Source organism: Pholcus phalangioides, unplaced genomic scaffold, assembly GCF_987345545.1.
Source record: "Pholcus phalangioides strain wild (caught in Gottingen) unplaced genomic scaffold, Ppha-v1.0 ptg000017l_1, whole genome shotgun sequence".
In the NCBI taxonomy this organism is placed as follows: domain Eukaryota; kingdom Metazoa; phylum Arthropoda; class Arachnida; order Araneae; family Pholcidae; genus Pholcus; species Pholcus phalangioides.
The window spans coordinates 6,337,066-6,362,943 of record NW_028301610.1 but is presented as its reverse complement, the minus strand read 5'-3'; the positions used below and the strand labels follow the sequence as shown (position 1 = coordinate 6,362,943).

General features: G+C 36.0%; 1 protein-coding gene across 5 annotated transcripts in view; it reads left to right on the top strand.

The window, feature by feature from the left end:
• The window catches only part of LOC149072163 (cGMP-inhibited 3',5'-cyclic phosphodiesterase 3A-like), a 360,046-nt gene that overhangs the window by 309,647 nt on the left and 24,521 nt on the right, over positions 1-25,878 (top strand). For 4 of the 5 annotated variants that reach the window (XM_089246824.1, XM_089246827.1, XM_089246823.1 and 1 more), the window contains exons 6-9: positions 3,693-3,851; positions 8,680-8,791; positions 12,834-12,956; positions 23,613-23,800. In XM_089246824.1, the coding sequence (XP_089102950.1) occupies positions 3,693-3,851; positions 8,680-8,791; positions 12,834-12,956; positions 23,613-23,800 (582 nt within the window). The remainder of the gene's footprint in view (positions 1-3,692; positions 3,852-8,679; positions 8,792-12,833; positions 12,957-23,612; positions 23,801-25,878) is intronic. The other variant, XM_089246826.1, reaches the window with a different exon arrangement.

Here is a 25,878-nt window from a genome sequence, read left to right as displayed (position 1 = left end):
AATTTTCTCTCAGTCTCGCACAAATGATGGCATGAAATTTATTCGAAGTTCACAAAATATATTTTGTGTTGATTTGCGTTGTTTGTCGTCCCGATAATTAGGGCTTAATTAATCACCCCAGGCGTTGGATTCTCCTCGAATCGAACATTTTTCTTATTTCTTATATATCAGAATAAAGGAATCGCATTGGAACGCCCTCTGTCGGAAACTTTATTAACGAAAGAGTCGATTGAAAATCTCATTTATAACTATGTGAACTCATTCCAATGTAATAATTGGAAGCAGAATCTCAATATTTTATCGAAGAATTAATTAGTTAATTAATTAATGCTCGTTCAGATTAATTTTTGCACACATTTTTGAATTATGATGTAGTGTGGTAAACGCAGCCGCCCTTGGGGGTGTGCGGCAGATGCGGTTCGCACTGGGTCCCACACTTAAGGTAATGATAATTTCTTTGGTAAATTCTGAATCTGCGTGAGAATTCTGGAATTCTGAATTTTCATCAATTCTAGAGAAGTATTCCTTTCATTTATTCTGAATTTTCATCAATTCTAGAAGTAATCCTTTCATTTATTCTGAAATTTCTGGAATTATTTCTTTCATTTATTCTGAAATTTCTGGAATTATTTCTTTCATTTATTCTGTTTATTCTGCATTTTCATCTATTCTTTTTATTTTTCTGCATTTTCATCTATTATTTTTATTCTGAATTTCCATCAATTCTATTTATTCTGAATGTTAATCAATTCTGGAATTCTCTGAATGTTAATCAATTCTGTAATTTTGGATTTTCATCAATTCTGTGTATAATTCTGGATCTTCATCAATTCTGTGTATAATTCTGGATCTTCATCAATTCTGTGTATAATTCTGGATCTTCATCAATTCTGTGTATAATTCTGGATCTTCATCAATTCTTTAATTTTGGATTTCGATCAATTATAGAAATACAGTGGAACTTCGGTTAACGAGCTTAATTCGTTCCACCAACGTGCTCGTTATTCGAATCAAACTTCCCCATAGGAAATAATGGAAATTCGCGTAATTCGTTCCACAATTATTCATCCACATAAAAGTGACTAATGAATATGGCTTCATTCAATAATACAACACAATAATAATATAATACAGGGGTGGCCAATATTTTTGTGTTCGCGGAAATTTTAATAAATCAGATCAATCTCTGGAATCCTGGCTAGGCACGGATTCAAATGGTGGATTATCTCCCAGGAGTCAAAATATATTGTAGAAAAAGGTCTGTGTAAAATACGGGACGATCCAACGAACATGCACGATAAATCGACCCCCCCCCCCCAACACATCAACCGTTGCTCTGGCGGATCTCCATACTTATGCTTATCTGAAAGTTTGAAAGTAGCAGCTTGCATATGCTATATGCTTACAAATCATAGTACCAGATCCCATATAGTGCAGTCCCCCTCCCTCCATTATAGACATGAAGACCCGGGTCATGCCCACATAGACCCAAGGGTTAAGATGCCCCTGGTTCTATGGACGGATCTGGTGAATTCTGAAAAAGTAATATTTTTCACAACTATGTGTTTAACATTTAAACCTTCTTTTTTTTTCTCTTCACAGCTCTCTATGACTCCCTTCACCACCTGTCGTGGATCACCTTTCTTCTGATTTTCTCCCGTGGCCCCCTAGAATATCTCAGGACCACAAAGGGGGCCATATGACCCCAGGTTGAGAACAACTGCTCTAAACGATGAGAGAGATGAGGACTAGTGTTTTGGGGGACCCACTTTTTTCTGCAAACTTATTCTCTTTGTCCGACTTTGAAAAAAAAGTATCTAATGACACTTGCTTTTGCCTCCTTTTTAGGATTTATGAAAAATTAGAGAATTTGCATTTTTCTCGCACGGATTCATTTCTCGCACACTGCTACAGCTTTATTTGATTGGTTTTTTTCTATAGAATTTTGAGCAGATTCCAACATTTTACACATCTCTCTCATCTATTTTATTTGAAGTGAGGCACTTCTCTCTTCCTCAGAAAAGATACCCTCCATAAGATCTTGCTGTTGCAGGCAATGGATGTCTATCAGTTTATCCACAGTCACCTCCTGGCCAAGCGGAATTTACATTAAAAAAAGCAAAAAAACTCCAAGCTCTCATACTCGTGGTTACAATGCGACATCCAGTTTCGTATCGTAACCAGTCAAGCCCGTACACGGGTGTTCATTTTTCGAGTAAGGCACGCTGACTCGAGACTGTGGGGGAGAATATTATCCACAATTCCACAGTATGCGTGTGGACGAAAGCGAAAAACCATCAGCTCAGTTGTGATAACGTGACAATAAATAAGCAAAGCGAGAAATGTTTGCTCGTAATACGAATCAACGATCATTAATCGAATCAAAACTTTTTTTAAATTTTTGCTCTGCTCGTTAATCGAACCGCTCGTTAACCGAAGTTCCACTGTATCTCTCTAATTCATTCTGTTTATTCTGAATTTTGACTAATTATAGAAGTATAGAAGTATAGAAGGTGTCGCAGGGAATTTTTCTCTAATAGGGTTGTTAATAAATGGAATAGCTTACCCCCAGAGGTAGTAAATTGTAACACTATTGACACGTTTAAAAAGAAATACGATAAACATGTTGGGGTAAATCGAGAAGCTATCCATACTTAGAATAAGACAACCATAAGTATTCTTTATTGGCATTGTATAATATTTTATCTTGTGTATATATTGTTTATAATTTTTGTTATTTGCATTTTTAATTGGGTTGCTGTATTTTTGAAATATATGACATCCATATTTTTATGGGCATCTTTTTCTCAGCCACCTCGTTGGGCGTTTTGCCTGTTGTGGCGTTGTTTTTGTATTTGTATTTGTATTTCTTTCATTTGTTCTGAATTTTCATCAGGTCTGGAATTATTTTTCATTTGTTCAGAGTTTAGAAGTATTTCTTTCATTTATTCTGTTTATGCTGAATTTTCATCAATGTGTGTGTAGAAAGAAAGGTTAAAGGATGGACTTTTGTGTCTCCTCTGGTCCGGCGCTCGGGGCATCAGACCGGTCGGCTCTCATGTCGATGTTGCGCCGCTGCCCCTACAAACAGCTCGTGATAAATAGGGCAAAGTTGTCGTGGTTCCTCTACATGTTCATTCTGCATCTTTCATCTGAGAAACAAATCTCTAGAATTAATTACTTTCATACTTTCTATCGATCCTGAAATAGTTTTTTCATCAATTCTGAATTTTTTTATTACTTCTGGAATTCTGAATTTTCACCAATTCCAGAAGTATTCCTTCCATTTATTCCAAATTCTTGTCAATTCCAGAAGTATTCCTTCCATTTATTCCAAATTCTTGTCAATTCCAGAAGTATTCCTTTCATTTATTCCGAATTTTCATCAACTCCAGAAGTATTGTTTACGAAAAATTTCAGTCTCCACTCTCAAATATCTTATCGCCACGTAGCGAGTGCCAATTGTTGATTATCGCTTTTAATCCTCTCGCAAAATGAATGACGTATCTGAGGTCTACACGTTATTTGGGTACTTTTTCTAGTAATTGGAAGTATGCCTCTAGGTTCAACGGTTCGCCAGTAAAATGCGGCAAGGAAAATTTTAGGAATCATCCTGTGTAATATTGTTAAAAAATTTAGTGTTTTTATTTGTTTCCTTTATCATTTCTTAGATATTTTTGGTTTTTTTGCAGCTGGATGTGATGACAGAAGAGGGTCCAGGCCTTCATGTCGAGGGATACAGATACGATTTAGATACTCTTTCCTCGGATCCACTACTTAATCGCATTAATGAATGGGATTATCCCATTTTCGAGCTTCAAGATAATGCCAAGGAACTCGTCCTGAGTCAGGTAAGAACAAAAGTTGTATGAAAATAGTTCCAAGTCCCTTACAAAAACCACTGTTTGCGTGGATCGAACACCATTCGAAATAGGCTGAATTTTCATTTCGCACTTTATAGATAGATGGTAGTACCTACTAGACACAAAACACGCTGTTAGGTTTCTCACAAGATAAAATTCACCTCTTCATAGGGTGATTGACTTGAATTAAGGAGCCTAGAGTATATCGAGTGAACACATCGTCTTCCATCTTAGAGTGGCAGAACCAGTTTCTCCTATTGGAAGTGACATCTGACCTTCGGCTGTAGCGATGATAATTACGTCGCACTCGGTTATAACGACATTGATGGGTCTGAAAAATTTTGTCACTATAATCAAAATTGGTGTTTTCAAGACCTTTATTGATAAATAAATACAATGAGATGGATAAAAACTAAGAATCAGGAAGCAAAATTCACAAGAAATGTGTCGTTGTATCTGAGGTTTCTGCATTTTCATTGACGTTATAAGCAAGGATCATTGGCATTATTCTCTACGGGGAATCAGTCCGGATTGCCAGTTTTTGACATTATAACCGAGGTTTCGTTGCAATTAAGTTTGACTGTGCATCTAAAACGTTTTTTCGGTTAAAAAATAAAGATGATATAATGAAAAAATTTTGTTTTGTCGGGACTTCAACTACATTCCAGGGAAAATCCAACTGTACCTTGATTATCATCTAAGACCTACAGCAACCTATATTCGTATTTTTTGTACTTTTCATCGTTACTAGCATTAAATCGCATCTCAGAGTCTGTTACAAGCACCTGGAAAAGAATATCGTCTTCCAACAAAATTTGTTTACTTGGTTTTTTTTTAAAAAACGTACCTTAAAGATGAAATTTCCCAAAAGACGGAATTTCTGTAAGGTCGGTTCATATTCCTGCTTTTTCCGATCGGAAAGGTAGGGGAAAAACTCTTATGAGTTTATACGGTAACAACATTAGTTGCTGGTTTTTGTAGAAAAGAGAGGATTTTAAGAAGTGAAACATGTTATATAACATGTGGAGTGGAGCCGCGAAATTCGATCATTCCAATAAGCAACCATTTTCAATAGCGTGGTTTTTTGGAAAGATACTAAATAAATTCCGTTTCTGAATGTCGAATATGTATTCCCATGAGTGTTATATGTCATACAAGGCGCTATATAAGAGTAGCGGAATGTATATTACATCTAAACGACTACTGGTAACGCTCTTTGAAAAAAAAATTATTTTAAAAATAAGGGCTAAAAATTTTAAATGCGAGTTCCAAAAATGATCGGAATGTCTGTAGACACTTCTCACACGGGAGTACTAATGTTGCCTAGATACCAGAAGAGTCGGTATCTGGGCGACCCAACATAAGTATTTCGGTCCCTCCGCTTAGACAATACTATATTGGTGACTAGAATACCTGCTCTACTGGTTGACTGGAAACTTCACACAGGGCCGTAACTAGGATTTTTGTCGCCCTCACAAGTTCAAAATTCGATAATTTTATAAAGGTGTTCTTCGTTCCCTCCTAGAATTGCCACCCCCCCCCCTAAATTTTTTAATTTTTTCGCCGGGGCAGTTGCCCCCCCTGCATCCCCCCCCCCCCAGTCACGGCCCGGACTTCACATACAGTGCAAGACATAATCACAAGAAGGAGCAAAGTAACAAATATCAAAAAATTTTCAAGCTGTTTTATGACAGCAAAAAATAATTTTATACCAAATATTGGAAATTTAAAAAAATATTTTCACGTTATTTTATGGAAACACAGAAAATGTAGTATGCACAGAATTATAAGACACCTACTGATTTTTGAGGGAAAAGTAAAATAAAATTCAAACAAATTACACATAAATTTATCAAAATTAACATTTTGTACAACCACCTCTGTTGCTAATCAAAGCAAAAATGCGATTTGGCATGGATTCAACCAAATCAATGAGAGTGTCAGAAGAGACATCATTCCAAGCCTGTGATATGGCGGCTTTTAGATGTTCGATGGAAGAAAATTGCCTCCTACCTGCGTATATGATCTGCAAAGAATGCCCCACAAGTTTTCCATGGGGTTGAGGTCAAGGGAACGAGCCGGACATGAAAGAACATTGATGTTTTCTTGCTTGAACCACTGCTTTGTGTGACCTGACACATGAATTTGGCGCATTATCTTGTTGGAATATGCAATATTTGCCACAAAGAACTTCTTTGTATACCAAGTTGCTCCTGCAAATGTTCTACTTAGCTTTTTGAATTCATCTTCGAGGGTAGAAAAACTGCATCAGTCTTTCCTTGGGCAGAAAATGCTCCCCAAACCATCGCTGAGCCACCACCTATTTGACGGCTCCTTAATTGCGGCGTTGCAGACCTCAAAATATGCCAATATGAATGGAAACAATCTGGACCATCAAGATTGATTTTTTTCATCGGAGAACAGAGCAGAATACCACTGATGAGTCCAAGGCTTGGTACGTTTTGAGTCAAATGATCTTGTTTGTGTTTCAAAGTTAATGGAGATTTTTTCTTGATTTTCATGAATTTGATTTTACTTGTAGAACTTAAAACTTTAGAAATTGTCGGCTGTAAGCACCGAAGTTTTAAGACATTTTATATTTCTGGATGACATTTTTTGCTCCTTAATTGCTAGAGCACAAAAATTGCACTTTGATGGGGCAGACAAGCATGCGGTGCGCCCAGATCGTTTTCCTACAAAATCACATATTCCACGGTTTAAAAAATTTGTGACGGCACATCGGAACATCCAATTTTATTTGCTATATACGTTTTAGAAACACCGATGCCACGCAATAGCAAAATTTCACGAATTTCACTTTTTTGCAGCACTGTACCCCGTGGCATTTTTTCATTTTTTTCTACTGATGAGCTACTTGCGAAGAGGGAATAATTTTATTAGTTTGTTATCTAGTGACGTAAAAAAATGATTTGCATAAAGTAAACTACACTATTGTAAAATGGTGGAAATGAAGATGTCTTATATTTCTGTCCCACTAATATCTTACTAGAATTCACAAAATCATTAAAATATCAAAAAATATTTCTCGGACGTCCTTGTAATTTCACTCACAATTATAAACAACATGACCGATACATGTACTCAAGTTTCATTATTGTGGAAATATTCTTTCTGTTTTTTTTCGCGAATATTCGTAGCGTCTTATAATTATGTCTCGCACTGTACTAGTCTCCTCGCTACTCTAGTATCGGGATTCTAAAATATTTCTTTATACTTGAATGTGTTATTTCACGTATAGATCGAGCACCCCGCTCATTCTTCTTTTAATGTATGAATAATGAATGGTTAAAGTTTATATATGTATATAGGAAATGGAATAATTGATATATATTCAAGAAATTGTGTGTGAGGAAATATATATATACTGTATATATATCGATCGTTTATTTCCTCAATTTCTTGGTTTTGAAATGTTTTTGGCTTCGCCGTTTGAGGGAAAATGAACAACTCGAGTCGGCAACCAATCGCACCAAGTCACTAGATATTGTTAGGGATTTATTTTCTGGATGTTCCCAGGGCCGTCTTAACAGCACCGGGGGCACCAGCATACTGATGCATATGTATATTCTCCCTCCCTACCAAGCTAGAAGTGCATCCCTACGCATTCACAAACTTAATCTTAAAAATTATAGCACTAAAATCTAATTATCAAGAGCCCCCCCCCCCCCTGCACTCTTTCCACGAAGTGCCCAGGTTGACTCATACGTTAAGGCGGCCGTTTGTTTTCTAGGGCTATATATGTCCTTTAGAGCATCGTGGGGTTCCTGGCCGAGCATGGCTCTTCTACAAGCTGGACATAATTTATGATAATTGCTATGCAAAATAGTTAAAGCCCATCCACCAGTGCATGGTCGAACCTAGAAGCATATTTACTGGATGGAGGAGGGTAAGCAAAGCCGCAACTAGATACTTGGTCAGTCGGGCAAGCACGAATTTTAGCCACGAGCCGTTCCTTGCAAGTTTAGGCCTCTGGGTAACCATAAACTTTCAGGGTCTCCTTTTAAACTTCCTGAGAAATAGTTAAAGAGTATTGTTATGCAAAGTAACAATACTCTTGTATTGCTATCTCAAAAGTGGCTAAAATATATAGTCTTGGCCAGTGTTTCTCAAAGTGTGCGTCGCGGCTCCTATGGACATCGCCAACCTTTTTCTGGGGTGTCATGCTGTCGATACTGATGTGTGCCTATTCGATGCTTTGAAGCAGTTCTCTGATAGACTATTCCGGGGAGCTGCGTATAGTAAGGCTAAGGGAGTCATTGGTGGAAAAGGTTTGAGAATCACTGGTCTATATAGGATCTTCTCGAAGTGAACATCAGAGCCGCCTTAAGAGCATCGTGTCAAAGCCTTTTAGATACTACAGTATATGAGGAGTATCTAGGAGGTTTCCTGAGCACAGTGATTTTTCTGATTCCCCTACCTGGCTAGAAATGCCTGCGCACCAATTTAGATGCTTACTCTCGAAAGTTTCAACCAGATTTCATTTTCATGAGGCCTTGCCTGGGTGGGCCCATGCCTTAAAACGGAACTGGACTTCCCACCCTAGTTGTCAAGTGTCGTCAATCTAATCTGTACAAAGTGATTTGACTATTGCTGGTTTTCATTCCACGCGACTTTTATCTATTTCCGCAGACAAATGTTAATGAGTCCGTGATCTGGATAAAGTCAAAACATTTTTAACAGTGTTCCAGATCCAGACTTCAAAAATGGGTTTGCTCACTCTATTTGTGTGTGCTTGTTTTCTGTTTTTTAGGCATAGGCTACTCTACTTATTTAAATGGGTATTTTCATATTGCAGATGTGTTACAAAGTCTTCCAGGAAGTTGGACTATTTGAAGCTTTCAAAATACCCATTCCAGAATTCCTGAACTATTTCCACGCACTAGAGATGGGCTACAGGGACAAACCATGTAAGTGTGATGATGGGGTTTTTTTCACATCTATATATTTCGAGATTTTCATTATAATGCCGTACGCATGTATAACCCCAGTTCGATTCCTCACTAGAATCGACTCATACAGAGTAAGTCAAAATGATTCTTTCGATTACGAATAGCAATAACTACAGTAAAAACCAAGAGACTACAGTGAAACTTGGTTAATTCGAATTTTGGATAATCCGAACTTTTATGAACTCCTCTTGAGTTTCTATTTAATTTAATGTTAAAAAATGGCTTGTTTAATTCAAACTTTTTTCGAATTTTTGGGATAATTCGAAGTTGGAGGAAAAAACCATGATTTTTGTATGAGTAAATTTAGTTTGAAAAAATTCTACAAGACAAACTTTTTCCTTTTCTCGAGAGATGAAATTGTTAAACAACAAATTCTTAGACTAATAAGATTTTAAAAATTCTGTTTTCTCCTCTACTCTTTTTTTTACGTGAATACGTCTTTTAAATTATTTAACGCTACTGGGAGCATTCGCAAAAAATTGAGTGACGAAATTCTTCAAACGCTCTTATCTCAGGAAGTACCCAACACAAGTCAAAAGCAATGGTGTCGTCAGTCCCATTGCAAAACTGCATCCACTGATATCACTTGAGTTTCGATATATCTTCTCGTCTGGGCACTAGGCCCGCGGCCCTGATTCGTAGCAAATTGTTTTCCCGCTGTATCTCAAAAAGTACGCAACGCAAGTCAAAATCGATGGTATCGTCAGATGGCTGTAAAAAAAAAAGTTAAACTTTTTAAAAAAAGTCATCTACTCTTCAGTACTCTCATAAATGCAGTAGCATTTCAAACAGATAACACGCAGAATTTGAAAAATTAAAAATTAACGAAAATGATGACAAAAAATTGTTGTTTGTACAAACGAGATCACGGAATTAGATTGTTTTTAAAGAAAAAATAGTTCATAGTCACCGATAAATGGCACTGACATACTAGTGAGATTACTTTCAGAAGGCCATGTGTGTGGCTCTGCGCAGGTTCATATATTTCATGTCAGAGCCATCTATTGGTGACTTTTGAAACTATTTTTTCTCATTTAATAATAATCTGATCTCATCCGTGCAAACCGCAATTTTTCATCATCATTCGTGTCTTTTTGGTTCATTTATAACGTTTTAACGAGGTTTTAATCCACCTGGTACATAAACAACTCTTTTTTTGGCCTGCACCAATTTCTTTAATAGAATGTTTACTAGGTGTACGTGTGGTATCCCTCGCTTTACGTGATTTCGCTACAACGCGATTTTGAGAAGTTTAAAAAAGGAACCACAACCTGCGGAATTTGATCTAGAGTTTCGATGTTAATCCTGAAAATGGGCTTGCTAATTAAACATATGACGTAGTTAGAATGACAAAATCCGTGAATTTCATGATTTAGATGAGACAAATGTGGGACAAACGCTCAAATCCGATTCACCAGATCTTTCTAATCAGCATCTTTTTTTATAAACTTGGCAATCTATCAGAATTTTAATTATAGAAAAGATCCTATTGAAACTCGTATTTACGAGGAATATTCAGAATTCCCTGGCCATTCTCTTGTAGAAGTTTTCATAAGCAGATGAAGATTGCTGTTTGTCACCTTAATCTCGTCTATTACATTGAAAAAATTATGTCCGCCAGTTTATCATACCAAACTCCTCGGAAAAGAAAACATCCACACACACTAGAATCAATCAAAAATACTGAAGAAAGCATTAAATTCATTCAATTATTTTGCTGCTGGAAGAGTACAGTTTATTTTTTTATCTTTCTAAACCCATCTATCCTTATCTTATCCATGTTAAACTCAACTCACTTTACGTGATTTCGTCTTACGCGATTATTTTGTAGAACCAATTAATCGCGTAAAAGGAGGGATGCCTGTAGCAGTTAATAAAATTATCGATTATAATAGGATATACACATTTTCTTTGTCAATTTGTTTCACTTTCAAATCATACAGAAGACTCGGGGTGCTCAAATAAACATCATCTAATAATATTTGTCACGCTACAAAGCAGAAAATGTCAAGATTTATTTATATTCGTAACTACAGAGCCACTCAAATCGATATTGACAGCACGCGTTGCCATTCACGAGAAAAAGACAGCTCTTTCCCGAATCTTCAATCTGAACGTTGTCAAAAAACTCAAGAATACGACATTGAAAAAGTTTTGTTTAACGCTTACTTACAAAGCAATAAAGTTTTTTGTTCATAACGATGTTTGCGGAAATACGCTATTTTTAGAATTTCTAATCAGAATAAATTAGATCATCAGAGGTCGCGAAATATTAAATTTGTTTGGTCATCCCGAGAGTTCTGAGCGTTTTTTTCAGGTGTATTTCTGTGCTGCTGATGTCTTTATCAAAACTTTTTACAGCAGCATTGGGAAGTTGGAAGTCTACTGAAATGTCTGGTCTGGCATTTATTGTAATCATTATTGTATTTTGAATACTTTCACACACACAGCTGATCAAAAGTTGAATTTTAATTGATGCTTTTAATTTTTTTTTGAAGAAACTAAGAGGATAATGCTCAGGCTGACCATATTTTATTGAAGAAAAATACAGAAAAGGATTCTTAATACGAGAAAATACAGGACATACCCAATTGTCGTCAAAAAAGTTTCAAATGAAAAATCGCAAATGGAGAGAAATGAAGTGATACTGCAAATCGCAGAGGATGTGAATGAACGTTTGACTACTAAAAAAACGTTGAACATGACACTTATAAGTTTGAGGGGTATTCCGCTTCCCGATGCAAATGGGTGAACCCTTAAGTTGTGGGAGTAGTCGGAGAAAAGCTGCTCTCTCATAGTGTGACTGAGTAAAAAAATTAAAAAAAAAATTTCAGTTGTCTTTTGTGAGAGATAGATGGCAATCAAACCAGACTTGCAAATTGAATATAATCGGAAAAAAAGGTGTGGTTCAAACAGAATCTAGATTCGAACCCACAATCACCGACAAAATAGCGATTGCAGTAGGCAAGCACTCAACAATGTACACCTTTCCACTGCAGTACCAGCAAACCTGCCAGAAAATAGATAAATAACAATTTAAAAAACCTAGAATGTATGCGTGTGTACGTCATCTATACGTCGTTTAAGGAATTTCATCTTGAAAGAGAAAATTGCAATTATCCCTAGATGATTGAGCACGCTACTACGCTGATCATCACTACTACTATTGAACCAGAGAGAGAGACATACACGACGTCCATATTCCTCTACGCTGATCATCGCTGGATGATGGGAGAAAGCTGATTGTTAAAAACCAAAATTGAAGAAAATAAAAAATTTCCCACTCGAATAAAGATTCCTTGTCCAATATTTGATGAAACTAGTGAGAGAGAAACTGCATGGTTCGTTATTCACTGTCTGACACGCTTCTTGAATCCCACGAGACGGACTCCATTTTTTTTTTTTTTTTTTTTTTTTTGGTCATCGAAAATAAATTTCGTTATAGACTAGGATTTTTTTCACATCTAGCATTCTTGCCAGACATCCCATCATGTAACATCCATTTGTTTCGCTGTCTTCAAAAAATAATTCGCTGGTGTATTGCTCGAAGCCAGCATCAGTGACTGATCTGACATTTTTGCATCCAAATCAGCTAAATTCTACGAGGACAAAATTTTTAAAATGACTGAGAAATAGCTTAAAGTTGTGTGAAAGTTTGTGTATACTAAAATACAGGAATAAAACAAGAAAGAGAAAAACTATCATTTTATGTTATTTATCCTGTAATCGTATACCACCATGAAGGGAAAGGAAATACTCCTTTCTCTTCCCCCCTTCTGTTATCAGACTTTGAACAAAAGCTGACTCCACCCACTGGCCACCACCACTGGGCTCGGGATTGCCGATATGAGAGGGTTTTAAGAAGATGAGATACCTCGGGGTTGCGGCTGTGAAGGTTAAACTTGATTTGTTTGGTTAAAAACTTGCAATAAAAACGCTTAGGATTTCGAAACGACCAAATAATATAAGATCTCGATTGAAATAATTATTGTCGTTGCAGATCATAATCGCATGCACGCAGCTGATGTACTTCACGGGGTTTACTACCTGACCTCTCAACCCATTCCTGGATTCACTCAGATCGCTTCAGATGCAACCAATTCGCCACTTCATAAGTCTATGGGTGAGTATTCATCTTTTTTACTTTAACGATTAATTATTCTAATTCGGAAATTGTTAAACTCACTAAAGATTGTTTTGTAAGAGCTTTTGTGAGTAACTTTTTGCTTTGAGACAAATGCAGAACACATACTAGCAACAATTCTTTTTTGGCTTCGACTTGTTTGATATCCGAGCTTTCATATACAGGGTGCTCTTCAAATAACTTTGATGATATACGAACCCCTAGTGGTAGCAAAAAGTGAATGAATTTCATCGAACAATGAAATTTGAGATATAGGTGTTTCAGAGTATGCGATCGAGGATGTAAAAGAAACGAAACCCTATCTGTTGCAGTTACGGTCTCAATGAAAAAATTTCGAAAAATTCGAATGACAATACCCTCTTTTATGCATTGCAAAGTGATCAACGTATCAAAATTGGTATTGGAACAATACCTGTAGCACCATAAATGCGGGCGCAGGACACAGACAAAGAAGATCTCACCAAGAAGTTGGTGCGCTAGACACTCGGACGGGAAATTTCTTCAAATCTGCGGAATTTCCTACCAAACGTGCCCACCAACCACAGAGTAAGAATAATATTATATCTTTAGTCTATGCCACCAACCCCTTGGTGGGATCTTCTTCCTTTGTCTGGGTCCTGCGCCCGCATTTACGGTGCTACAGATACCGTTTTAACTCCACATTCATGGTTTTTCACTGCATCAAACACTCTGCAATGCATAAAAGTGGGTATTTCAATTTTTCGAAATTTTGTTGCTGTAACCGCTAGAGCTGAGGTCTCGTTTCTCATCTCATTCTCGAGAGCGCATGCTCTCATATAAGCACCTATATCTCGAATTTCATTCGCATTCATTGATTATTGTGGCTGCAATGGGCTCGTATATCGGCAATTATATGACCACCCTATATATCAATTGCCTTCTTTAGGCACGTGCAACATGTGCAGCTTGTATTTTAGTTTGGGTTGGGCACAGGAGCGTTATTTTTTTCCGATATCTGCTCTCTAAGATACCACGAATCCAGTCTATATATTTCACATTAAAGTATCAGCTCCTGTAAGAAATCTCGAATACTGCTTTGCGTGTATCATATGAAACTTTTCATGTACATTTCAAGCTCGTAAGTAGAATATTCTCTCGCACGTTGAAGCATTTTTAGTGAATCTATTTTGCTCGTAACTTGGAATAGACGCAAATAAGGTGTGCGTTACGGCTCTTATGACTGTCGCCAACTTGGATCGTGGCGAGTTGGCGATATTGATGCATGCCTGTTTAGTGCTTTGAAGTGGTTCGTTAACTGGACTATTTTGGGGAGCCGCTGATAAATTATTACTGCCGCGGTTGGCGAAAGTTTGAGAACAGAACCACTGCATTAAAGTGTTTCCCACGATTAAAGTTAACCTTTTAAGAGGTTTTTTAAATTTTCCTGATCCGCATTATAACTGCACATTAGAAATCACTAAACTTTTTAGAAATTGTCGCCTATTTTCAAGAATTTTTTTTTTCCGTTTGTGAGCTGATAAGTGCTTCCCACCCCCGCAAAAAAACCAAAATAATAAAGATAATAAATCAAGGAAAAGGGGAAAAAGGCTATTGTTTTCTGTTAATTATGTGTGCTGAACACAATAATACTATACTCTCTTCCTTCTGTTATCAGACTTCGAACAAAAGCTGAATCTGGACACTGGCAGTTGATTGACAGGACGGGGGAAGGAAAACATGCTATGAGGACGTGGGAGGATATACAGAAAGTCATGGGGGGGGGGCAATAGCCCTTCCAGCGTCTATGACGGAGCCGGTATGTACATATACAGTAGAACATCGATTATCCGAAACAATTGGGGGCTGGGGGTGTTCGGATTACTGATTTTTCGGATAACCGATCATCCACGATAAAAACTGCACTAATGTCGTAGGAGCGAAATGAAACAAAAATACAGTACTATTAAACACAAAACTGTATATATTTTGTATCACATATCTTACAAATGACACAGAGAACAGACTAGTCTAATTTGACAAGTTCAAAAAATGGCCATTGAAGCAGGCCTACAGTTTAGGAAAAGAAATCCAAAATTTTCTTTTGCTTCACTAAAAGCACTAGCGGCCGCCAGCGGAACTTCTACATGGCGCGTAAATTTTAACTTGCTGACTGGAACGCTTTCGGTTAACCGATGTTTCGGTTGATCGGTATTCGAATAATCGATACTCTACTGTATATCAATTGACATATTCATCATGCCCCCTCCCTTTCATGTCTATTTCCTCCTATGTATCAGGAGAAGAAAAATTACACCGACAGATGGGCTCGACGTTGCCGTTTTGAATGAGTTTTAAGAACCCGAGAATATATTTCGAGATTGCCGTTTTGAGAGGATTTTAAGACCCCGAGATATCTCGGAATTGCCGCTGTAAGGGTAAAGTAACAGTATTTGGTTTTTCACAGAAGAATATTGCTCAGATTCGCCCATTTTTCCCCTACAGTTATAGTAGCCCTGGGAAAAATTATGCATTTACGCTTGCAAAAACGGATGCAATAGCAGCTTACCTATGCAGGATTCCACAACCATCCAATTATAGCATAAATTTCTCATCAGCAAATAAGTCACAATTCCCTTTTCCGTAATTTATATGTTTTCGCGTTAAAAAAAGGAATCACTATTACATGCTAACTTTCTCTTTAATGCTTTAGAAACAAGCTTTTCCACCACATCCTATTAGTTCTTGTCCAAAATAAAAAATAAATAAGTTTTTCTTTGGCGAGAAATATTTCTTAGTTTTTGAAAAGGCACTTGCTAATAAACACGAGAAGAATAAGAACCAAAATTTTTTCTCATACATTTATGCATATACATTGCTATTCGAAGGTGGTATGGGCTCGTTACCATGGAAACCAGCAATCGAAAAGACTTAAATTGAACGCCAAAGAAAAACTTCTTTTCTTCAGATTAGCCCCACGTATTTAAAAAATAAAAATAAATATATAAGCAGAATTTTGTTTAGAGGAATCATCATCGCCAACATGACAGGTTTGTGCTTGTTGTTGTATTACCAATAGTGACATAATAATATTCATGTTTTATTTGATAGACCATTTTTATTTCCATATTTTTATTTATTTTTTTTTTGTATGTATAAGGCAAAAAGTTCGTAGAACCAACCGTAAGACTTTACTTCAGTCTAGCGTTCAATTTTATTCCATTTTTTCTTATTGTCTTTGTAACAAGGGTTTTGTATTGTGGTCCATTACTGTAGTAAAAATATAAATTGAATATAGACTGTAACAATTTTTTTTTTTGTTTTGACGTGGATAAGTCTTCTAAATTCGGTTCTTATGCGAAATAAATTGGTATAACGTAAGGGCGAGCCGCATTTTGATTATTCATCATTGGTTCTGAGCATTAACAAGCATTTTCTAATGAATATTTATTTGTAAAATACAAAAGCAAAGTGAATGATCGTTAAATTTTATGCGGGAGGTGTGTAGTTGTTGAACAATTTTTTCGATATTTTATAGTTCGCCGCTTACGGTAAAAGTACGGGTTGCGTGGTACAAATAGAGGCCAATTTGCGCAGATATATCTCGTTTACAAAACTTTAACAATGTACTCCATGGGCATAGATCTTCAGGTTTGGTTACCCCAGCTGCAGTTTTGTACTGTAAAACTGAATCCACACCCCACACCTGCAGCGCTATACAGCTTTAACCCGTGCATAAACTGGTTTTGAGATGTGGCTTGGCATCGCCCCCCCCCTCCAGCGCGAGCTTTAGTAATACAAATGTCACAAATACAAGTGCAAAGGCCACAACAGGCAAAATGCCCAACAAAGTGGCTGAAAAAGGATATATCCAAACTATATCAAAGATACAAAAACCCAATAAGAGCAATTAACGGTCGAGTTTGCGTAGCCATCCTCATAAAACCAGTTTTGCGCAGCTCAGAATCGCGTAACACAGCGCGTGTCGATCCGGCTTAACGAGGTCAAAATGACATTTTCATGTTTAAAATTTGGAGACGTGTTGAACACACACTGCCCCTCAAACGTTTTTTTAATATATTCATATGATTATTATATGACCATCAATGTAAGGAAATTTGTGTATTTGTAAAGACAAATTTTCGTGAAATTCATGGAAAATCCATTAAAATTTAGTCAATCATTTTGATTTTATATGAAAGAATGTATCACTAGAGATTGACGGTTAAACCGTTTTACCCACATTTAACGCTGTTTTTCCCAACTTTCCTCAAAGTTTTGAATTCAAATATCTCAGTGAATATTGCACTTAAAAACATGAATATATTTTTTTTTTGTTGGCATCAGGAGAGGACAGAGCAACGACTTTGCAATTGAGTTCTTGAGCACAGGGTGTCCGTATAAAAAGTTAACATTTTTATTTTAATAACTTTACAACCCATGGAAATATAAATGACATATCTGAGTACTACACGTTATTTGAAAACTTTTTCTAATTGGAAGCGTGTCTCTACGATCAACGGTTCGCTCTAGTAAAATACCATATGCCCTATACACCATGTATATTGATTGAGTCTTGAACTTTTTTTTGTGTGTGTGTTTCATACGAGATAAATCGAATACAGTTTTTATTTCGCTCATTTGCTGCACCCCACAGTTATTTAGCACTAACTGAAATTGAACTCAAAAAACTAACGAAATATTGGATCTCTATAATTGAAATGGCTTTGCTATCTAAGCTAGTGTTTATCAACCTTTATGAAAACAAGGATCAGTAAAATGTCTGAACATTTTTGACGGACCACTTGTGTCCCGTATTATGGGACAATGTAATTTTTGTTCCGATTCTTTTATTATCTTATTTGTCCAGTTTTTTCAACGATACTTATTTGAATAATTACATAATACACACACACACAGCACTTTTATAATATAAATTACATTACGATAACTGTGTGCGGAAAAAATGACAAATATTCATCTCACATATTTTTCAGGTTTAACGTTTTTTTCCGCAATTTCAATTACGATCGGTGATTGTGCCTAATTTTGGCAATGTTTTTTGATGACAATTGGCGATGTCCTATATATTTTACGGATTATTATTTAAGATCCGAGCTTACCGTATTCTTCTCAATGATCATCAGATCATTTGAATATTTTTTCGTGAAGTACTAATATTGGATTTACATTTTTGTTAACTGTGATTTGTAACAGCACTTTATTTCTATACCCTTCAGCAGTTTTAGCAGTAATTAGCCAAAGGCATTTAAAGCAATTTGTTGCTTTAAATACATTTTTGGCAAAACTTAGTGATATCCCGTGTTTAAGATCGCAATTTCCTGCATTCTCCTCAATGATGTATAGTGAACCTAAGTGTGAAGATATAATTTTATTTGAACCCATATGGATATTACTAATATCAATTACAATGAGTGAATAATTTTATCAAGTCTTCCTGCGGACCACCTATGCCATCATCGCGGACCATAGGTTGAGAAGCGTTGTTCTAAGTCATCTCCAGCCGTGAGTATTTATCAGAAATCAGTGAAACTTCGGGAACGTCTTAGTGAACGGATGAAAAATGATTCTATATATAAATAAAAATAAATTATGTAAGAGTAGATCAACTTTACCCAAGAATATTAAGAAGTTACAAAACGTATTTACAAAACAAAGTATTTTTCGTGTGCCTTATTCGTTGGTAACTTCTTAAAAATAAATTAGTTGCAATATTTACCACTAGAGGACCTATTATCACACAAATTATGAGAAATTGTCTTAAAAAACAGGTCTTCTAGAATGCCCTGCAGCCAAGAATCACGTGGGTTAAGATCTGATGGTGCCGAAAATTACGAAAGTGGCAGTTGTTGACGCTTTCATCTGAAAAAATGTCTTTTGAGCAACTTTCCAATGTAATGGCTATGTAGAGCCAGAGCACCATCGCGTATTTCACGATGTGGACACACATTGCTGTTACAAGGTTCATTGACGTTCTGACGTGGAATCACTGTTTTAGTAGAATAGTATCACCAGTTAGAGCATTTTCTTTTAAAATCAACGTCATAATTATTTCTTAAGAAATAATAATAATAAAAATAGTCTTGTTGAAGATGTTTAAATACGACGCTGCTAGGATATGGTCAGCAAACGGAACATGTCATCGCGAACAAATGGATGTTTATAACTTTCTTGCATAAGGAAACGCCTTCCGGTGGTGAATAGTGGCTGTAGACAGCTTTTAAATAAAGGAAATTTAACCACTTCACCTATTAGGACGAGATATCTCGTCCTAGAGTAGCTTGAAAAAATTGTTCAACTCTTTATATCCTGACGCTACTTTAAAGTACCAGGTTGGAGATAATTTGTTTTGAACTAACTGTTTCAAAAAGATTGGTTTTGTTTTGTTATTCCGTCTTCAATTAGAACTAAAATGACCAACCAAATAATTTACACGACGTTTGATTCGTTGTTTTTTTTTGACGTGAATGTCTTTTAAATCATCTGACGATACTTGGTGCATTCCAAAAACGTTGCGTAACGAAATAATTTAAATACTCATCTCACGAAGTATTCAGAATATACCAATGTTTTTGTTGTGTACGGGTAGATCTCGTTAAGGCAAATTCAGTGCTACCACTCTGGTTCTAATACCTCTTTCGGCCTGGCCATCAGCCTCGTGGCCCACTTTCGTAACGAAATTGCTTTCGCTATATCTGGGGATGTTCGCACCGCAAATAAAAGACAATGGTGTCGCCTGTTAGATATTTCAAAGACAAATTCGATAATACCCTACGAATTTTAATACGTCTTCCGGTCTGGGCACCAGGCACGCGGCCAGTATTCGTAACGAAATTCTTTTACGCTATATATCGAGAAGTTCGCAATGCAAATAGACAATATTGGTATCATGTGTTAACTATTCCAAAGAAAAAATCCGATGATTTTCGACCAATTTCATAATGTCAGTACCTACCACGAAAAGTTAGACACAGAACGTATTCATGTCAAAACTTGGTGTCCATGACATAGCCTACTCCAATTTTTTTTTAAGCTTATGAACTGAATTCGATTTGCTTTTCGTTAATTTTTCATAATGTTTATTATTAAATAATAATATTTTTACAAGCATTTTTAATTTATACTCATCGTTATTTTTTTTCTTTGTCCCCTCACTCTCTCCTTTAGCGTTAGCGATATGTAAATCATTTTCCTGAAGTAAAAATCGTGAGAAGACAGAGGGAGAGGATACACTGTCTGAGAATTAAAAAATAATTTCAGAGGGAAAGGGGATGGTGGATAAGTGGTTGATAACGAGAGGAAACCTCTTTTTTATAACCCTTATTTCCTAAATGTTAACAAATATACCAGTTTCGGAAATATATCGCTGGTACATCAACGTCGTCCAATTTTGTCTTATTTTAACTTTTAACTTTTATTATTTTAACTTATTTAACTTTTGTCAACTTGAACCCGTCGATATAGGGCAGCGTTTCTCAACCTGTGGTCCGCGAACCTGAGGTGGCCCGTGACGATGGTACGAGTGGTTCGCAGGAAGCCTTGATAATTTAATTCTCACTAAATGAAAAATATGGATTCAATTAAAAATACACGTGCATACTTAGTTTCACTATACATCATCGAGCACTTGCGATCGTAAATATGGGATATCACTAAATTTTGCCGGAAAATGCAATTTATTGAATTAAATGCAATTTTATAATTACTTCTAAAATCTCTGAAGGGTGGGTAAATAAAGGGCAGAGAGTAAACAAATGTGTATTTCAAGAAAAAGATATTCAGATGGCAATATTTCATTGAAAAAAATACGGTAAACTAGAATCTTAAATAGAGTAATGTATGGGACATAACAGTTGTCGTAAAAATGTTGCTAGAAGTAGGCACAATCACTAATTTTTATTAAAATTGCTGAAAAACTGCGGAAAAAACGTTGAACCTGACAAATATGTGAAATGAATGTCTATATTTTTTGGCGTAATTATCATAATATAATTTATATACTGTATTATATGAAAACGCTTTGTATTCACGACTTTAGTAAAAGTTATAAATTCAAATTCAGTAACTCTATGTTTTGTTCAGAGACCTCTAATGAAATATTAAAGGGAGTAATAAGAGAATTAAAAGATAATAAAGCAAGTGGATATGAAAAATTAACCCCAAAAATGATTAAAATCATTTTCTACCATCATTTTGATATATTAAAAAATATAGTTGATGCATCGTTGAACAAATGGATGTTTTACAATGAATTAAAATATTCTATTGTAAACCCGATTTATATAAAACAGGAAATATTAATAATTTAGTGAACTATAGACCAATATCAATTCTCCCAGTTTTTTCAAAAATTATAGAGAAATGTATTAAAAAGCAACTAATCAGCTTTTTAAATGACAAAAATGTTTTTGCACCTAACCAATGTGGCTTTCAAAAAAAACAAAAACACTGAAATGGCTATTGTTGAATTAAGTAATCATGTAAACAATGGATTTAATAACAAAAAAATATTCCATTACAGTTTTCTTAGATTTAAAACGTGCATTCGATTATGTTGATTTGGATATTCTAACAAAAAAACTCTTTCCAGCAGGCATAAGAGGAAATGTTCAAAACTGGTTTAAAACATACTATTATGATAGGCAACAAGCTGTTATAATAAATGGTGAAATCAGCACATTCCAAAAGGTAATGAAAGGAGTCCTGCAAGGATCGGTCTTAGGGCCATCATTATTTCTTGTTTATATCAATGATTTATGTAAAATGAGTTTAAATGGTAAATTAATATCATCCGCAGATGACACTATCCTTTATGTTGAAGATTAGGAAATGACAAGTCTAAAAGAAAAAGTTTAAGAGGACATATTTTAGATAAATATATGGCTAAATAATAACAAATTAAAACTGAATACTCGAAAAATACAAAATATATTTGTTTAAAAACTAAAACTATTAACCATGAAATTGATATATACACATAAAGATACACAATCACTGCTTGTGCCAATTTAGCTTCCTATGCAATTGTCAAGAAATTGAAAACGTTTATAACTATATAACTATTTAGGAATTATAATACAGGATGATCTTAAATGGAATCTGCAGTGTGAAAAAATAGTAAAAAAATTCGGATGAATGCAGCAATCTTATATAAACTCAAAAACACAATTGATAAATTGATAAATTTGTGTCTGGGGTGGTGCATATAACACAAATATACAAGGATTAAATAGCACTTATAATAAAATTACATCACTAATAACAAGTACTAACTCTAACAACAATATAACAGAATGCCACACACTAACCATAAGGCTCACCATGAAAAACAATAGAACATCTACTCGATATAGGAATATATATCAAGTGCCACACGAGTCAATAAAGCATTATTTAAAAAGAGTTTTCTGTTACATTGCTCCCAAAATACTAAATCTTTTTCATACAATGAACCGTAGGAATATGAGCAATACGAGCTCAAATTTCAATATTTACGCATTTGCAAAAGATATAAATTATGAAGAAATCATGTAAGATGATTTCGTACAGATGATTGATAGTCCTCCTACCACGAGATGAGATTTGGCTACGGCACGTCATGTCACGTCAAACGATTCTATTTTAGCCTAGAAGGACATGCCAATCGTGAAAGCTCAGTCACTGATGAACTTTTCTCGATGTATAATCGTTTTACCAAAAAAAAATTGAATAAAATCATCCGACGTGACGTGACATGACGCAGCGAAAATTCATCTCATGGTCGGAGGACTTGGATAGACTTGCTGGAAGGACACCTTAGTCCCTTGGGGTCACAGAAGTAAATGTTCCTAATGTATGTATTCATGTGTGTTTTTTTTTGTTTTTTTTTTGTACCAGTTGTCTTTTTGTACCAGTATTTTTTCTGTTTTTGTCTTTTGTATCAGATTGTACTTGTAGTGTTATTGTCAAAAATAAAATAGAAGCATCGTTGAAAAAACGAGACAAATGTATAAAAAAAATTGGAACAACCAAAGTTACAGGAATTTCCCGTAATACGGGACGCAAGTGAACCGTAAAATTGTTTCAGACATTTCACTGGTCCTTGGGTTCAGAAAGGTTGAGAAACGCTGGTGTAAGGCATTGGGTCTCAAACTATTGTACCCCGCGAATCCCTTTCTCAATTCATAGTACATCTGCTGCTCTCCAAGATAGTTTAGTATAAGGGTGCTCAACCTTTAAGAGAGTGCAGTTCACTTCATGGGTTTGAAAACATGTCGCAGACCACTTAAGTGATCTGGGGAATGCGAGTTCATTTTTATAAAATTAGGTTTGAGGTCGCGGGCCGCATCAGATGACGGGGTTGAGCTTGTATGGTTTAGTACATACTTTCAATTATGTAAGAACCACTTTAAAGCATAAATAAGCACGCAAATCAATATCTACATCTCGCCGCGACGCCCCTAACAAAATCTGGCAACGCTCTTAGGAGCCACTACGCACTCTTTGAGAAATACTGGTCTAGGGATTAATTAGGAACTGTTGTCAACTTTTAAGGAACGCTTCAAACAGCCGATGCATACGCTTCTGGATTCGGATTCAATTCTAGATTTTAATTTGAATGGCTTTTAATATAACTTAAGTCTACGGTTTTCGTTTCACTTTTATGTATTTACTTAGAAGGAACGGCAAGTGAACATGGACGTCTGGTGCATCGGCCGAGTTTTGCAGCTGAAGTAACTTACGGAGTAATGGGAGCGAATTTCCCAGCTTTAGAACTGATGGCGCTTTACGCAGCAGCAGCGATGCACGATTATGACCATCCTGGAAGAACAAATGCTTTCCTTGTTTCTACTTATGCACCTCAAGTAAGAGCTTTTTGTTTACCTTACCTCTTTTAGGATGGATTCTCTCTCTCGCAAATGTATTCCCACTCCGAACGTCTAATGAAAACCGACTTTGCAGTTATATGACAAGTATCCAAAAGCCATATCTAAACATCCATTCTCGAATGCATTCGTGCGAGAACATAATCTAAAACTTACGTTCAGCGTCAACCATTTAGAACTATGTTTTTTAATAACACTAGACAACAAATTTTGACCATGTTTCTGCGTCCTGAATAAAAACAGTCAATTTCTATGTAACTGGGTGTGCTGAACACGAATTTAAAAATAAAACGGTTGAATTTAGCTACGGTTTTCTCTGAAATTGAACGTTTAATACATATTTTATATTAAATGTGATAAATCGGTGATTATGCATAATAACCGGATTTATCACATTTACTGTAACACATATATAACAACATAATACAATACATTGAATCACAACATAACGTTTTTGAAAAATAAATAAATATACATAAAAACACAACACAAATATATAGAAACTTCTCTGACATATGGAGGCACAACATTAATGTACATAAAAACACAACACAAATGCATGGAAACACAACATAATCACATTGAAACACATATGTATTACAGAACAAATAGTTCATTTATCGGCATCTGACGCGTACTTCGTTTCGTATTGAGCTTCTGGACATGCTTATGTACAGTACATGTGCACCTTTTACAATTATTCATGCCAGCATCGAGATTGACCATTTTTCCTGCTAACGTTATTTTATGGTCCTTACCACTCTTTACGACTACACAATAACGCTCGTAAAGCACTTTTTAACTGTTAATAGTGTAATACAGGGTGGTTATAAATAAACTGACACTACTCAGACTGCGCTCATTCTGATGGAGGTATTTTGATGAAACTTGGTATATAGGATATGTAGACCATGGGGGCGGGGGAAGATTCAATAAAAAAAATAGTGACTCTTTTTTAACGCAGTTATTTTTTTCCCATGGTCCAAATAACGTATACACCAAGTTTCAATAAAACACGTCCGTCCACCACAACGGGCACTACATAGGTGGGAGTAGTGTCAGTATAATTCAGTTAACACTATTCAGCTTAATTATACTAACATTACTCCGACCTATGTAGCGCCAAAGCTCCGTTAAAAGTAAAACTTAAACTGCCGCTTAACTTTCAAGCGGCTTTGTGTAGCGCCCGTTGTGGTAAACGTATTTCATTGAAATTTGGTATATGTATATGTTACTGCCAAAGCCCGAAGTGTGCCCAATTCGTGAAGTGGCCGACAGTTTCAGCCGAAGTCCGATTTTCAGCAATGATTCTAGATTTGGCCGGCCAATTCGTGATGCGGCCGGATATCCCTGGCCATAGTTCGATGTGGTGATGTAATACGGTCCGGTAGGCTCCAAATCCATTTTTTTCATCGCCAACGTGTGATACTTAGCTATATATAGCAGCTGTATTGGATTAACTCCATGTGACGAGAGAAACAAAAGTGAAATTTGAGAGGTAAAACTATAAAAATAATCACATAGGCTATTCGTTTTTCTGCCAAATTTTGTAGAGAAAAAATGATTACCGCATCGCGACTGCAGTTTCGTGGGTTGTCATAACTAAGGGGCCATTAAACTATTACGTTAGCAGATTTTTAGTTATTTCTCTGACTCCCCCCCCTTTCCCCCGTCAGCAAAAGTCAGCAAAACTTTGACCCCCCCCCCCCATCAGCAAACTTTCTTCAGCACTGTCCCCTCGTCCTAACGCATATTGGGATCAGAGACGTACGCAGGGGGAGGAGCACGAGCCCTGTGCCTCCCACCCCCGACGATCGAAAAATTAGTATTTTTTTTAATTAAAACATATCGGAAGAAAATACCTTTATATATTATTATAGTCAATTTCTGTTAATTTGAATGCTATTTGAAGGTTAAGAACTCAAAATTTATTTTCAAGAAATTCATTGCGACCCACCCCTAAGCCTTTTCGGCCTCTCCAAAGGTCGACCCTGTGTACGGTCTCTGATTAGATTGATCTTCAAGAATATGCATAGGAAGTCTGACCAACACCGTCT